Here is a 17,238-nt window from a genome sequence, read left to right on the forward strand (position 1 = left end):
TTATTCAAGTGCTTTTGTTGATATAGCGTTGAAAAACTGAGAAGTATATTACAGCAATTATAGATGTAAAAACTGCACAGAGATCAAGTTCAGTAGTTAACAATGCTATTGCTTAAACTCCAATACAGACAAATATATCATCTCTGCAATTCGCTCAATTATTATAATGGCAAGAAGCCTTTCTTATTGTCTGCACCGTAATAAGATTTCTCATTCTGATTTGAAATTCGGTATCGCTTTTTGTTATATTTTAGCATATAGGAAGAATTTGCTTTTCAATGACTTGGCTGAGATAATGAAAAAAAGATCATCAACAAATTAAGTGCTAAAGAAAGTGTGCTACTTTATAGAAGGTTGTCCTTCCTGTGCAATAGTAATTTAAGGTTTCATCAGTAATTGATTGTCAGCATAAGTGAATTTTACTAATTTTATTCAAAGTCATTTTGGCTGCTTGAAATAGCGCTGAATCCGGCAATGAGCTCAACGGCATAAAGCTTCTCACACTTGTCCATTGATGTCCATTGATACCCTTCTGTAGGGGCAATTTAGTGCCTGATAATTGAACGTGTTGTAGGATTGGCTAAATGATCAATGTTGCAGAACATATTGGATATTCATCATATTTCATTAATGGGATTGAAGCGATTATTTTCGTGTCATATCAAAGGGTTTCATTGGTTCTGCTGTTTTCTCATTTTTTCTTGTCTCAATCATTAGTTTCCTTTGAGGGCCCCGGAGTTCATCCTATTCTCAAATTAACTCAAGATTTATGAAAATCTCGTGACTGGATTTCCCGAGACAACATCAACCACCGCCATTTGGAAATCCTTAATGGATTTCAAGAACTGCCGGTGCATTGTCTCGTACAGCCATATAATGCAGTACTGAACAGAAATGCAGATTTCCTTCTGCCTTCAAAAATTTTGATTGAAGTACGATAACGGCCAGGAACTTCATAGAAATCCTTTTCGCAATGATTATAAAAATCTAACAAATCAGCTTCTCAAATCTATTCATATATTATGTTTTAAACAAAAAAGGTTAACGTGTTTATGAAGACTCATTACTGGCAATATCAAATAGACTTTTAATAATAGAGGCTGCCTCTTAAGATTTTCTGTGTATTTCCCATAGCACCAAATGGGACTAAACTACCCTTTGGCTCAATAAACTCCTGTTAGAGGGATAATTTCGCTTTTTACTTCCTTCTTCACAGAATCGAATGGACACATATCTTTTTTTAATTTATTTTATTTATTTATTTTTTTTACTCGAAGCCTGCTCTTTTCACAACATCAGGTCCGCGTCACCAATAACTTCCAGTGTAATCATACAGACTGTGGGAAAGCGCCATATTTTTTGTTGAAAATTAGCATCCGTTCCTGAATTCTTCGGTACTTTCTGATTTGAAACGTTTCCAACTTTATAAATGTTTCGAAAAATCTTCATAAGTGAGAAGAATTTTCTTTCCAAGGCTGAGTTTTGAAGAAGGGAAAAATCTTTGGTGTTTTCTTTCTATTAAAATTAGAAATGAACTGAGAGCTTCGGGAGATGCTCAGCCCTCTCTATCAACTTTAGCCTCCTTTGTCATTTTCATGTACCTTAACACAAAAATTGTCCCTTCATTTCAGAACCAATATGACCGCGTGAAATGAAAGCCCCATTTTTCACTGTAATCTGGCAGGATACGAATATGTCATCGAATTAATTACTCTTCTCTTGTGTGAAGTGACTGACCAGCTCATTCTTTCATCATCCTTTTTGCCGAGCAATGTGGTCCGATGCCAACTGAGAGCCCCCTAGATTACGACTGTAAATATTGCTTTGATGATGAATGCTACCCGTTGATTTTTAAGCAACAACTTAGAATTGCAAACATCAGCCATATCCTGCGAGAATTATGGGACACTGTCAGGCCTGCACCGAGGGTCGGGTTGGGGGGGTGGGGGGTGGGGGGGGGCGGTGGGGCGGGCAGTCGGGGGCCTCGAACAACCCCCCAAAATTTCTGGAAGTCCATATTTTCTGTGACTATCCTTTTCATTGAACTGTACTTACGAAGTAATAGATAATTATTGTTTTTTGGTAAGTCAAAGTATATATAACATAGCAACAAATAAAGTAATATGCATGTTATTCTTAATATAATAAATGAATTAATCAATAAAACTGAAGAAATAATCTTGAATTTCAGTGCAAACTTTCAACATTATAAGTAAGATTCTGTCAACCAAAGCCAGCACTTTGAATAACATCTAATCGGGTATAGAAGGGCATTGACCGCATACCCAATTTTTCTTCTTAATATAACTAAAATAACATTTTCAAGTATTTCATCTTGTATATGCTACCTTTATATGCTGTAACATTTGTAGAAGAAAAGGTCCAGTTTTGGAAAAAATGACCCCCCCTAAAAAAACTCCGGGTACGGGTCAGGCCTGACTGTGATGTAGCAAGACGTTTTGAAATATGCCTTTACGAGCAATAATATATGACAGTCACCACTGTAGAGAGACCGGTCTATCTTCTATGTCGAGAGGCTGGGCTACGGAGAAGCTTCAAGAACTATTCTTACTGGAATGTGGTTTCAAATTGAATCTAAGGTTTTATTGACAAACAATGCTTTCAGCGGGAAACGTTTTATACACACACACACACACACGCTGACATATATATATATAATGTGTGTGTGCGTGTATGTGATTCCCCTATTGAGATGCACAGTGGGCAACACACACACAAACACACACACCCACACACACACAGACACACACACACACACACACACACACACACACACATAATATAATATATATATATATAGATATAGATATATATATATATATGATATATATATGTATGTATGTCTGTATGTAAGTATGAATGTATGTATGTATGTATGCTTAGAAGACTGAGCTGCTGCTGACCGTGCATCTCATCAGGGAAATCATGGGGAAAGGTATCGTGCTCGGGTACATTTATTTTGCCAACGTGCCACGACTCATGGGTAAGGTGACCAGACGTCCCTCTTTGCGGGGGACAGTCCCTCATTTCGAATCTCTGTCCCCGAAAATCACTACCTTCGGGGGACGTAGTACTAATGTCCCCAGGGCATTACGGAGTTTGCCCGTCATGTGTCCAACATTGAATACCCAAATTGTAATAAATGACTAATTGTGTTTTTTTACTATTCATAGCATTATGCCTATAAGTTTCCTTTTTATACTATCAAAGCATATATTTCACTATTGAAAGTAGCACTTGCTCTCAATAAATGCTGACATAATCATACTCTTTCATTTATTCAGATGTTTGTATATGTATATATATATATATATAGATATATATATATATATATATATATATCATATATATTGTTTATACATACATACACACACACACACACACACACACACACACAATAATATATATATATATATATATATATATGATATATATATATATATATACTATATATATATATATATATGATGTAATTTTTCGAAAAATAAATCTCATATGTCAGGAATCAGGATGAAAAGATCAAGCAGCTGTGATCTCTTCTCTCTCTCTCTCGTCTCTCTCCTCTCTCTCATCTCTCGCTCCTCTCTCTCTCTCTCTATAATAATATATATATATATATTACATAATGTATATATATGTTAATATTATATATATATATATATATATATATATATATATATATATATACGTATATGTTAGGGTTTTGCTTATACATAGCATATGTATACGTCCTTGTAATTCATGCGGGTGAAAACTTTACACACATACACACACACACACACACACACACACACACACACACACACACACACATCATATATATATATATATTATATATATAATATATATATATATATATATATATACGTATATATACAAGTGATTCGTCGACGGCAGGATCGAACAGTTTCCTGGCTGAGCAACGACGATTCACAGTGACTTTGACCACTTGGGAGTAAGTTGCTCCCGAGTTGTAGTAAACTGGATCTTAAGTTGGTATTTCTGGCTTAATATTTTCACTTATGTGTAAATAAGGCGCTTGCTATAAAGTAGCAGTGAAGACCGGGCGGGAATATACATTCAGTTATAACCTTACACAGATAAGATGGCTATTATCATTATTATCATTATTATTATAATATTACATTACTATATACAGAAGGTGAATCCTATACATGTGATAGAAGGCTACAGAGACCATTGACCTGAAATTCAAGCTTCCAAAGAGTATGGTGTTCATTAGAAAGAAGTAACAGAAGGTAATAGGAAATACAGAAGAAGAGATAAGTTATAAGAAAAAATATGTTAACAAATTGATAACTAGATATATTAAAATATAAGTAAATTGTAATAAGTAGACAAACGTGTAAGTAGATTCTAATAAATAGCTAGATAAAAATGTAAGACATTTCTCATAACTAGGTAGGTAGAAATGTAAGTAAATTCTAGAATACAAATAAAGAAAAAGATCATTCATGGTATGGTATTGATATTTGTTGTTCGAAGGAGACCAAAATACTAATAATGGTTTAAGACGGCCCCCACAAGAAAATGCTAATCATTGACCGTGTATTGACAAATTTGCAATTTGAAACAATTTTTCTAGAAAGGAAGAATTCTTAACAAATTATGTCCAGTGACTATTTAAGTGAGCTATGACATTGGGCTATTTTCATTCAGTCCTTGTTTACTTTTCATTTCTGGGAACGATGAAAATTGCTTGTCGGTCCTAATGGCCTTCACGGAAAAAAAATTGGTCAAATATTTATATTTAGAAGTGTTGGAGTAGCGAGGGCTCATTTCTGAATTGCATTTCATTTGGCTGACCTGATGGTACGTAAAACACAAATGGAAAAATTGGCAATTTGAACGGGCAGTAAATATAATTCTGTGTGTGTGCATGTGTGTGTGTGTAAGAAGTAACTAATCCGTAAACAGGAAAATGTACAGGCATTTATCGTATAGTATACCTTAAATAAGGCAGACCTATTATGTATCAAAATATAACTTAGATATGATCTTAAATCAGCGAAATTTGTCTTTTGGGAGGAATGAGTCTGTGATGTGAGTTAATCTTCGTTTCATCGTTCACATCCTGATACTCCAACTTGTCATAAGTACTAGGTGTTTCTGTTTATAAATGCTCTACGAGATAGATAGATAGACAGACAGACAGATAGATAGATAGATTGGATTTAAGTAGGTACTAGAAAACGCTGTGAGAAGATACTGACTAACATATGGCAACAACTCAAAAGACGAAGAGGTCACAGTTGAGGCTAAACTAAATTTTTGTAAGGCCATATCACAGGTTGTTTACAAGATATGAAAGTGGTTGGTGACAACAATGTGAAGTAACTACTGATTTGATTCATTGTATGAGTTAGAATTATACATAATAACATTCCAGTCTGGCGCGTATGTAATTAAATCATAAATGACTTTTGTCATCAAGTCTCACCCGATGTTCTGAATTTCTTACCTAAAAAAGTGAAGTTCGTCTGACGTCCAATCATATAAATATGCACTTTTATCTCTTCCATCGTAAAAGGTAAAACTGTTGACCTCTTCTGTTGCCGAAAGCTTTTCTGAAAGCGATAATTTTCTTTCTGGTTTGCCTGACGTCTGACTTGTATCGAGTGCTTCTCATTCATTGGCTGCCTGAATTTCGAAATTCAATTGGCAACCGTCGGAAATTTTCCGTTATCAGTAACTGTATTCATAATAGACATAAGAACATATCTCAGGGGTGAGGCCAGCTGAAAGAACCCGCTCGGATGGCCTGATAAATAGTGTAATGAACCTTTCCTAAGACTTCGCTCAAAATAATGACTTGAACTTCTATGCATTCGCTGACTCGGAATGTTCTTTTCTTGAGATTTCAATGGAAAGCTTTGGTTCCTTTCTTCTTCTCAGACTCAGCTGTAACAGATACGAACATATGTTTTAGGATTTATTGCAGTGTGAAATTGTTCCAATTTCCCGTTCCTTTTTGAGGTCGTTAATCTAATTTAATCCAATCTATTCGAAATACTCATGAATGAGGGAGTCTTTGAATATTGCCCAATACTGTGCCTTCAATAGATTTCGACATCCAAAAAGGTTTCTACGAAAGAATTATTCTTTAGCACTAAAATTCACGAAATTGCGGGATAGCCAAATGTCCTTCACAAATATTCCAGTACTTTTGTAATTTCATAAGTGAAATACGAATAGCATATTCAAAATTTAGTCAAATGTCTTCATTCATAGGAGTGTGGAAGTTTTGTTTTTATTTCATTTATAGACAACGAAATTCACAAAGAAATATATGAATCTTTTCACAAAAACTAATTAGGCAAAATTACTATGATGTGTTATCAGCTGAATTAGTTTTTTAGATAAATCACTTTACTGTGAATAAATTTGGATCATACAGTTATCAATAATATGCCTTTGGCAAATTGTTGTCCTACAAGTAGTCATCCAATATTTGTGAAGATATGCGGCCTCCATATTCAGCAAATAGAATGAATAATGCAAATATAAAAAGGGAAGTAACAGGAATCGGAAAAAAAAGAGTTATATAAATTAAGTTAATGTTGAGAGCCTAAGCGGACTTGGCTGCACTAGAACGCTTACTATATATTTCAGGTCTTATAAGTTTTTGTTTGTTTTTGTTTTACATATATATTTATATACATATATGAATATATTATCAAAAAGTGTGATTTTTTTTTATTTCATTATCATTAATGCTTCGAAAAGCGTTCTTTGGTCAATTTTCTTTATTAAAAAAAAAAAAGAAAAAACACATACACACGCAAGGGAAAGCTACTTCTTCGAATAATCAAACTGAGGATAAGAATAAATCGTTGGAGAGAGAGAGAGAGGAGAGAGAGAGAGAGAGAGAGAGAGAGAGAGAGAGAGAAAGTTCACAATAATTCGAGATTTGCCCAGACAGAAACTGGCGAGGTTTCAAATCTTAGTAAGGAAATTGCTTTTGATGTGAGGTATCTATATTTTTATGTTCTCTTAAAACACCTTTTCCTTGCGTGAGATACTTTTCAGAATTTAATTAAAATATGCTTTGATTTCCCCTTCTGTTCCGATTTGAATATGCATACTCTTCTCATTGCTGTGAGTGATAGATTTGATATACTCATTAATTCCCGTAACGGTAATCATTTTTTTGGATCTGGATGATGAAGTCGCTTATTAATCTCAAAGACTTTCATTCGAACTCATTTTCTCTTACGATATTAATTCCACATCAGTCATTTTTCTGGAGTCTCCTTTATGTCCCCTTTTGGACTGATGAATGAAGGAAACTTTTACGCACGGAAATCTTTTAGACGCCGTAATTCACTTAATCGTTAAATCAGGAATGATGAAGTATCATTAGAATTCCATTTACAGAAATCTTTCATTGAACTACATTGTTCCTAATTGTTTCTTCTTCTATGATTGCAATGTTATTACCACAATGGAAAATTGCTAAATACTCAACCATCGGTAAATTTAGGCAGATGTAAACAAAACCAGATGAAATATTTCGCCATTTATTCACGTACTATAACAACAACGAGAGAGAATGCGCAATTCCTCGTTAAAGTAGTACATCCTCTCGACTTTCATCCAATTAAAATCGCTACTGTTCTCAGCTGACTTCTCTTGTTTTCAGTGATTATGGCTACAAAATATATTTGAAGCGATTTAAAATATTTTCAAACGATTGCAATATCTGAAAATAACATTTGCACAAATGATTTTATTATGATTATAATTATTATCGTTACTGATAAAAATAAAACGAAAATAGTACGAATAACAATCAATTACTTTAATTGTATAACCTTTTTTTATATAAATGCTGAAACGGTCTCGATAACTTCATGCGGTTATACATATAGACAATGAGGCGTCATTTTGAATGTCATTGTTATTTTGCGACAGAGGGAAAAGAAGAAAAAATTTCAAGGGAAAATTACCTCCTGTTTTGTTTTCACCTAAAATCTAATGATGATGATAATAATAAAAAAAGTCTAGATAGCTGAAGCTATTCTTTTAAAAGAACGTTAAGTTTCAGGAAAAGCACGGTTGGATATATCCATCTCCACAGCAGGGGCTCTTCATAATTTATCTTTAAGCAAAAAAAAAAAAAAAAAAAAAAAAAAAGAAATGAATTGACAGTTCAGCGAGAGGCATTTTGCCAAAAAGGAAAATAATCGAAACCAAGGCAGCCTGGGTATTATTAGCTCAGCCAAGTTTATTTTTAGATTCATTTAGCTCTCTTGTGGGAGTGAGCGGTGAGTGGTTCCTGTGACCTAGAAGTGTCACATTGCAAATTTTCTTTCAGGAGATTTGAAAAACATTCGTATTGTGTGACAGCTGCACCAGCGAACACAATGTTAGGGATGCTTACGGAATAAACTAGCGGGAATTCTCTTTGGAAGCGTTGGGGGACCGAGAATGAAAAAAGACCGGCAATCAGTCCTGTGCACCCAGGTTCGCCTGATGGTCTAATGTCCATCGGATTAGATTACATTGACAAGACATAACAACCTTTTTCATGCAGACGAATTTCCTTCTAAGAAGAACCTTAACAAATAAAATGTCCAACTTATTACTTTTATTACGCTTCGCAATATGACATCTTTCCGTTACTGATAGGTCACTGATTCCTGGCAACACATTGAAGCAAAAATTTGTTTCGGGAAATCAAAATTTAGTAAATCATTATCGTCGATGAATTTTCACCGCTAACGTTATAATTGATAAGAGGTTCAAAATTCCTACGCTTTCTCCCAAATAGAACAACTCACAGGACTCAGTCTTCAAACTTTACCCTTTGATTTTAGCCATCTTTCTCAGTGGCGTAGAGAGTTAGTTCTCTTCGACTCATGAGGACCGAGAAACTGCGTGTCAAGGGAACTCCATTCTTATCTTCGCTCTCAACACTTATCTTCATTATAGTTCGCCGTGATGTATTCATAAATAAGTAAATAATAAATAAATAAGTAAATAAATAAAATGACAACGAATTAACCCTCCCCCCAACAGGAATAAAACCCTGTTTTGCTTTCGTCTATTGTATAGAGCTAATGTAATTAGCTATTCACGTCCGTCCTAACGACTTCCACTTAATTACCAGCGCTTTTGAGCGAAGCTTAATATGTAAAATTTTTCTAGGGGCTTAATTCAAACAAAAGCGATACGTAAAGCATTAAAAAAAATTTGTTTTACATCTGACAATACTACTGCTACTACTAGCCAATGGTGGAAGCTATAAATATGCAAGTAGCAGTAGCAGGAGTGCCAGCATTAGTAGCAGTGCAGGTAGATACCCTGGTAAGCCATTTGGTTACAAATACGTTAAGCAAAATAGTTCATCTCTATCAGCATTCACATTTACCTTTCATACGTCTTCTAGAAATAAGGCAAGAAAGGATCATTTGAAATCGTATGAATTGTTTCAGTTAGGTATAACATAATGTAAAAAAAAAAAAAAAAAAAAAAAAAAAACTGGGAGAGAAATATACTTCTTTTGAAGGTGTTATTAACACGATCCCAAAACGAGAATACAGGACAAAAGAATTAGACTGCTTTTGAGTTCTCAGCCTACACATAACATCTCTGACAGTTTGAAACTTACGCGTACAAAGCATCCGAGGAAGAAATAACGACCAGCTCAGAAGGCAAAACACACAAGAAAGTAGAAACATTGTGGAATTTGGGGTGCACAGTCTATGCACTGCCCTATGTATTCTGCGAAAATGAATAATTATAAAAGATAATGTTAAGGCGAATGTAATGTGACAACTACTTGAGGTAAAAATGAGATATTTACTTTCTCAACTCTGTTCAGGAAAGCCCCAAGAACAATGATCCATATAAGGACAAAGAGGTGACAAGAAAGTCAGATGAGCAGTGTGCTTGGCATAAAAAACAGAGGACGCGTAAATTGCACAACCATGTTGTTTTTGATTATGCTGACCTTGTGTCAGCACGGGCTCTTGCTCACATAGCAGCCTGTAATTGCAAAACCATTGCTATAAATCTTCAGAAATATCCAACTTGTGTAGATAATGGCTGAACTCTCAAATTCTCCTTTCCCATAATGATTCCTATTTCCGAATTTCCAGTGAATTTCTTTTTATTACCACTTCTGAAGAAATTTTTTTTATTTTTTTATTTTTTTAAGGAAAGACCAAACAGAGCATACTGGGTTTTCACCTCCACACAATATTATCAAGGTTTCTAATATTAAAGATCGTTTTGAAATTCACCCAGAATTTCCAGATGACAGCAGTTAATGTTCCCTCGTGAAACAGTCACTTAAGATCCTGAATAATGAGATAATTTGCGATGAGGAGAAAGTCTGGAGCAGTCAAGGGGTTTCCATACTTCTTGATGGATGCAGCATTCAGCTATACTGTAAATTAAAATAGTTTTTGCATTGACTGCTCTATCACGAAGACTTTTGTGATGCCTTAGAATTTTTATACATTTTTTGTGCTTACTTCTTGCCACTTGATGTACTTATGTGAATGCTTCTGCAGAAGACAGTATCAAAGATGATGAAGGTTATCATTAATAATGAAATATTTTTAATATTCTGTTTAGTTAACGAAAGAATAAAATAATGAGTTCAAATTGAAGTAGCGTGGGTGGTCCTGGGGAAAACAGAACGAAACGAGTCTCAAAATGAAAATAAAGGACATAACAAACAGCCTTGATGTTGAGTTACTCATCTGCTCTCAACATTTGTGGCAGAAGGAGGAAACAACGACGCATTAAAAGTCAAATCACTGAAAAAACTGACTAAGAATAAAAGGTAACGAGTCAGAATAAAAGATAATGTTAAGACGAATTAAATGTGACAAAGTTGAATTTCCAAGAACAATGATCCACATAAAGATAAAGAGGTGACAAGAAAGTGTGATGGAAGAGCTCAGAAGAGCAGTGGACGGACGGGAAGCGGTGTTTTCAACGCGGTATGGCCGTCAGAAGAGCAGTGTTCTTGTCATAAAAGAAAAGAAAAGAAAAGAAAAGAAAAGAGGACGCGAAAATTGCGAAACCTTTGCTATGAATTCTTCAGAAATATACAACTAGCCTAGTTAATAATGACTGATTTCCTAAATTCTCCCTTCACATGACAAATTTATCTCCAAATTTACTGTTAAATTTCTCTCATTGTTATCACTTTTGAAAAAGCGTGCAATTAATAAGAAAGATTAAACAAATAATGAGTCCTCATCTTCATACGACATTATCAAACTTTGCAATACATCAAGATTCAAGATCATATTGAAATTCACCGAAAATTTCCAGATGACAGAAGCTAATGTTCCCTCATGAAACAGTCACTTAACCCCCATAAATCATGAGTTAATTTGCGATGAGGAGGAAGTCTGTAGTGACAAGGTGTTCAACACAATTCTTGATGGATGAGAAGTACTCATGCTAAAAGAACCCCTTTCAGTCTTAATTATTCAGCAAAGGTGAAATTAGATCAATAATTACTTTTGCAACGAGCCTCATAAATTACCTTGAAATTGCTACCAAAATCCGACGCTCCAATCGTAAGTTAACCCAAGAGGTCATCTGTCTTCAGACTGTTCCCGTCAACTCCACGTTTGGATGGCTGGATTTTTATTTTATCTTGAAGAGTCCATGAAGGTATCTTCAAGCTTCACTTAGTGCTTACCTTTTATTTTATAGATGACTTTGAATGTTCGTGGCTCAAATTTCATGCAGCTAGACTATGTTATACATAACGAAAAAAAAGTCACAACGTGGCCGTATGAAATATATATCTGCTTTTCAGGTTCTATATACTTGAAATGGCAGCAGGTAGAAACATGATTTAAATCAACGTAAGAAGGGAATAATCATACCATTAGAATCACAAAAAACCGAACGCGCTCAAATTTCCACTTCTCTAACTCCAGTTTCCATACTTCATTGGCGTAGCATTTATAGCTTACTGGTGCTTTCACAACCGGTGCCGTTAAATCTTGCAGTCACAAGAATCCCATCTTGCTAACGAGTTGCGCTTCATTCACGCTCTACGTATACTCATGATTATTCTAAAGCGCTATGCATTTAGCCTTTACTTATTCAAATAATTTGCTATATAAATGTATTGTGATTCCCCACTCCATTGTCCTTGCAGGGCAAAGGTAAGCTAGACATTATTCGGTGCGATTGCACACCAGAACGCTTCCATTGAAGCCTGAAAACGCTAGCTCCTCTTTCTAAGCATATTCTTGGAGCATGAAAGCATTAGAGTGATTGTCTTCACTACTTTCATCTCAACGGTATGAGCGAACGGACACCAGGATAGAAATCCTGAAGCAAGCCACTCTAACAATTCTGTTTAATACATTATTCAAAGGACGTCAATAAAATTCAAATTACTTGGTGCATGATGTGCAGTACAAGAAATGACATCCAAAATGTTAATGAAGGATTCTGTCTATCCCTTTTGCTGACTTCTATGCTTCAATCATCATCTCCCTAATATCGAGTTGAAATAGGTTGATCAAACGTTGTGTACAGGTGATTTCTCTGCTCTAATTCTGTCTTCAGTAAATTTTTTTCTTTATCTAGCTGCATTTCCACTTCACTGAAGACTATTTACCTTTTTCTTATTTGCATCAATTCTCTCCCGCCAAGTTTCAGATATGATCCAGCACTATTCTCTTATACGTGTTTATATTCTTTTTTTTTATTGGTCTTCAAATGCATAAGTTTTTTTTGTTACGCGCTTCTTACGGTTTGTTGCCTGTCCTAAAAATTTACCTTTATTTTCATAAGGTAAATACATCTTACGTATTATATGTATATATTTATTCATGTATGTAATTTGACACCAAGCACACATCCTGAGAATTCATATAAGTCTGTAATACAACATCAACAACCGAAGTAGCCGGCCAACGCTTTATTCACTCAATTGCAGCGGGCAATGTGAACGTCACCTCAGGCTCTTTGGGGAAGAGGATTAAATGCACCCACTTCCGGTCAGTAGAGCGGGTAATGGGTGGTACCCGCTATGATACCACGCAGATGTAGTTTCATATCTCGTCCCCCAAACCCCAACCCCTTCAACCTTTCTCTCTCTCTCTCTCTCTCTCTCTCTCTCTCTCTCTCTCTCTCTCTTTGTAGTTGAGTGGATAAAGCGCTGGGTTGCTCCTCGAATGGATGGTGGTTCAGATCCCAAAAGAGGAGGGAATGTTTTATATCTTCAAAAAAGATGTATAATTTCATTTGAATATCGTGATTATAATGTAATACCTTCGGTATTTCCTACGAACTTCACAAAGGATAAGTTTATTATTTCAGCGATGGATGGTAAATTTGACATTAAACCGCTGCATGACCCCAGACATTTCAAGGAGGAGGTTATTGTTAGCATCTAATATTTGCAAGCGATCTCATTTGCTGCATACGTGACCTTACTGATGAGTTGCGACTAAGAGTAATTACAATGCATCTGGAGCCCATGCAGACCAAACCTTTGAAGTGGCCAGGAAATAGTACGTAATTCCTTTGATAGTCTGAATCTAATTCACTTATGTCCAGTCTGACAGGGACTGAAAATGTTGGCGTTTGTCGTCCGTTACTATAGGCTTGATTCCTTTGAATGATTAAGGTATTACGCAACTATTCTATTTTTATATAATTAGTCAGAAAAACCTTTACAGCCAGTCATAAGAAAGAATGTGCAAATCACGTTTTATCGCAAAACAGTGTGCAAATATATTCCGTCAATATAACACGGTGAGGAACCACTTCACTCGCCTCAATAAAACTTACGCAACTTAGCATACTTTTCTTTACTGATATGCATAAATCTTTTGTAAACTTGGTCACTTCCATTATTCGCCAACAGTTTCTCTCGCCTGTTACATAGGCATTTCGAAGCCTTTCCTTGGTTTCATTACCTTCCACACTGAAAAGTCTCTGGCTCTGGTAACGACGATGATCACGGGTCCTTCCTTTCCAGATCTGATAATGATTTCCTCATCTGACTGCTTTAGCCCATTGTGGCCTTCCCGCCCGCCCCCACCCCCCACCCCCCCAACTCCACCTCCTCGCCACCAATCAAAATGTCAACAGTTATCTTATGCACAATTGTGCGGCACTTTGAAATTTCACAAGAGTTCTGTTTATTGCTTCTCTACCTAGTATAATTTCTGTCTCTGTCTCGAATTGTGCATTTTGGAATCTTGATTACCGAATCAGTTAATTAAGAGCAAATACATTGTCTTGAAAAGTACTTCATCTTAGCCTTTTTAATTTTCGAATGACTCGTTTATCCAAAAAATCATTCTGCTTGCCTAAGTATTATTAATCACGTATCATTTTCGATTGTATTACTTACAAAAAAAATCTCTCGTTGCTTTACCGCCTTACAGACAATATCGATTACTTTCAAGTCTGACACTTGGATTCAGGCTAAATCTTTCATCTGCTTCGAATCTTGCATCCTTTGTAAACTTTTCAACAATTTACAATCAACAATTAATTTATCCATTGCTACTCATGGTATTTCTAGACTTAAGTATTTCATTGTACTGAGTATGATGATATTTGCCGGTTTCTGATTCCATTTCATTTCATTATATGGTTGGTAATTCGTGGAAATTTCCCTATTTTTTTTAACAACCAATTATTCCAGGTAACTGAACACTTTTTAACCGATTTTTTACCGGATGGCATTACTATTATTCCTAATTTTTACCCGTTTAGTAATTATTTGAGATTACCCCCTCTTCTAGGAATCTTCTCAGATGACTGCCTTTATTTTTTCAGTGCAAGTTATTTCATCTACATTTTGTTAGTTCTGAACTTTTCAGGAAAGCGAGTTTCTAGTACAGTTTTATTCTTCTACAACATAGGAAAATATGGATTTCAATAAGTTCCTTTTTTACAGTTTTTAAGTCTTCATCATTATTTGTTTGGGAGCTATACGTAAATGTGAGAACTAATAATGGTTTTTAGAAGCTACGTTATGTTAAGAGAATAATTGTCAACGTTTCACTTTGGGGTTTTCTCCATTGACCTTCACATCCCTTACAGCTCATCTGCGCTTCCGATATAAACGGGGCGTTGAGTCTCTAAGATGAAATTTAATATTACGCTTCCTTTTGAGGAAACTATTTGGGAAAAAAATAGTAACCAATCTTATGCTTTTTATTTTTTCATTCATTACTGATGCACTGGAGATTTACTGATATAGAAGTTAGATGGAGGATTCTTGTTGAGTTGACATTCGGACTGCAATGTTTGGGTATTGCAATTTTGACAGCAGGGCCTTGGCCACTTTACACTACGGAAGTGACCCTGGGTCCGGAGTGAAGAACTGGCAAGTCAATGGGTGAAGGACCAATTTTGGTCTCGTTTACCCATGTGAGTGTTGCATGTGACGTCAGGTGCAGCTCCAAAATATACTATTTAACACTGAAGTAACTTTGGTACAAAATCTGTTTATATTAGGCTTTCCACATAATTATAAACAGACATAAAAGGATTTATGTTAGTATTCCCTTTGTCAGATCTGGTATAGAAGGGAATTGAAAATATCTTTAAAATAACAAGGGGTGAGTTGGAGAGAAAAATTGAAGTTTTCCACTCAGTCTTTATCAAAAGACCAAATGAAAAATAAGAAAGATCCTGAACTCTTCTTCATTGGTAAATGCAGCGTTTTTAATATTGCGAGGGACAAGAATATTGGGAGATATTAGTTACAATGATCCAGTTCTCTTTTATTCCGCATTCCGCTAATTGATAGTAAGAGAAACTTCCTTCGTGCTCACGCGGTTATTGACCCCAAAAGAACACAGCCTCCAAAACGGCTTCCCCTTCTCCTCCCTTACCCTTCCCCGCAGTTCCTTGTTGGACGAGTGGGTTACGTGTTCGCCTACTAATTCGGTGCTCGTGAGTTCGATTCTCAGCAGCTCTGCCAACGTGGAATCAGAGGATTTTATTTCTGGTGATTAGAAATTCATTTCTCGATATAATGTGGTTCGGATCCCACAATAAGCTGTAGGTCCCTTTGTTAGGTAACCAATTGGATCCTACCCACGTAAAAAAAAATCTAATCCTTCGGGCCAGCCCCAGGAGAGCTGAGAACCAGCTCAGTGGTCTGGTTAAATTAAGATATACTCAACTTTTCCCCCTTCCCCGCTCCAGACAAATAGAAATCTACCTAAAGAGTCGACGTAGTACTTGTCGAGGCAAATGACCAAAGGTAAAGCTCTTCTTTTATCATCGATTGAACGTTGCCGTAAATTTTGTAATCCACTTTATTATTATTATTATTATTATTATTATTATTATTCTTATTATTATTATTATTATTATTATTATTATTATTATTACTACTACTACTACTACTACTACTACTACTACTACTACTACTACTACTACTACTACTACTACTACTACTGTAAGAACAGGAACTGTCGATAAAGATACGAGACTGCCCCATTAGAACAGAGAAATTCTTAAGACTATAAAGCCTGGTTTTCATTTTCATTCATTCGCACTTTTCGAAAATAAAGCTAAAGATACAAAAATATTTAGCTTGACAGAAACGTTTATATATAATGTAACCCTGCCTTATAAAAAAGCTACGCACACTCGTTATCAAATTACGTAATTCAGAGAAATCCATATATGTTATCATTTCTCTTCTTTTCAGGGGGGAAATTAAAAAGATTGAAATCTACATTTATCTACTTATAAAAATCTCTGGGGGTTAAACCGGTAAATGTTCATTTGTTAATATTTTGTCATGGAAGTGGCCAAGAATCTTTCCTTTCCGCTTTGGTTGTCGGTGACCAAAATCTAGTTAAGATTTCTTCCAACACAACAAATGAAAATCGAGGAAGGATAGATCAAATTCCATCCCATTCTAGAATTGGTAAAGGTCGGCTTTTACATTCCCCGACGCCAAAAGTTTGTGATCCCAAGGGAGGCTGAACGAGAACCATCCGAACTACTTCATCAATATCCCTTCATTCTTTTCCAAAGAGAAGAATTAGCACTGATGATGAGTGAGGGGAATTGAATGTAATCCAACACCTTAAAATTAGCTGCATTAGAATTACTTAGTATATCAACGAGGGAGAAATTTGAATAAAAAAAATGGCTAAAGATAGTTAATAAGACTCCTTGAAATGGGTCCTGAAAAAAAAAACAGATATTGCATTTGAGATTACGTAA

The 17,238-nt window shown here is 35.4% G+C and overlaps 1 protein-coding gene across 1 annotated transcript in view; it reads right to left on the reverse strand.

Annotated features, from left to right (window-relative positions):
* Positions 1 to 16,501, reverse strand: part of LOC135211445 (uncharacterized G-patch domain protein DDB_G0278987-like) — a 67,009-nt gene extending 50,508 nt beyond the window's left edge. Inside the window, exon 1 of the mRNA XM_064244753.1 lies at positions 16,393 to 16,501. Coding sequence (XP_064100823.1) covers positions 16,393 to 16,501 — 109 coding nt within the window. The remainder of the gene's footprint in view (positions 1 to 16,392) is intronic.
* Positions 16,502 to 17,238: the final 737 nt, after the last annotated feature.

Source organism: Macrobrachium nipponense, chromosome 4, assembly GCF_015104395.2.
Source record: "Macrobrachium nipponense isolate FS-2020 chromosome 4, ASM1510439v2, whole genome shotgun sequence".
Taxonomy (NCBI): Eukaryota; Metazoa; Arthropoda; class Malacostraca; order Decapoda; family Palaemonidae; genus Macrobrachium; species Macrobrachium nipponense.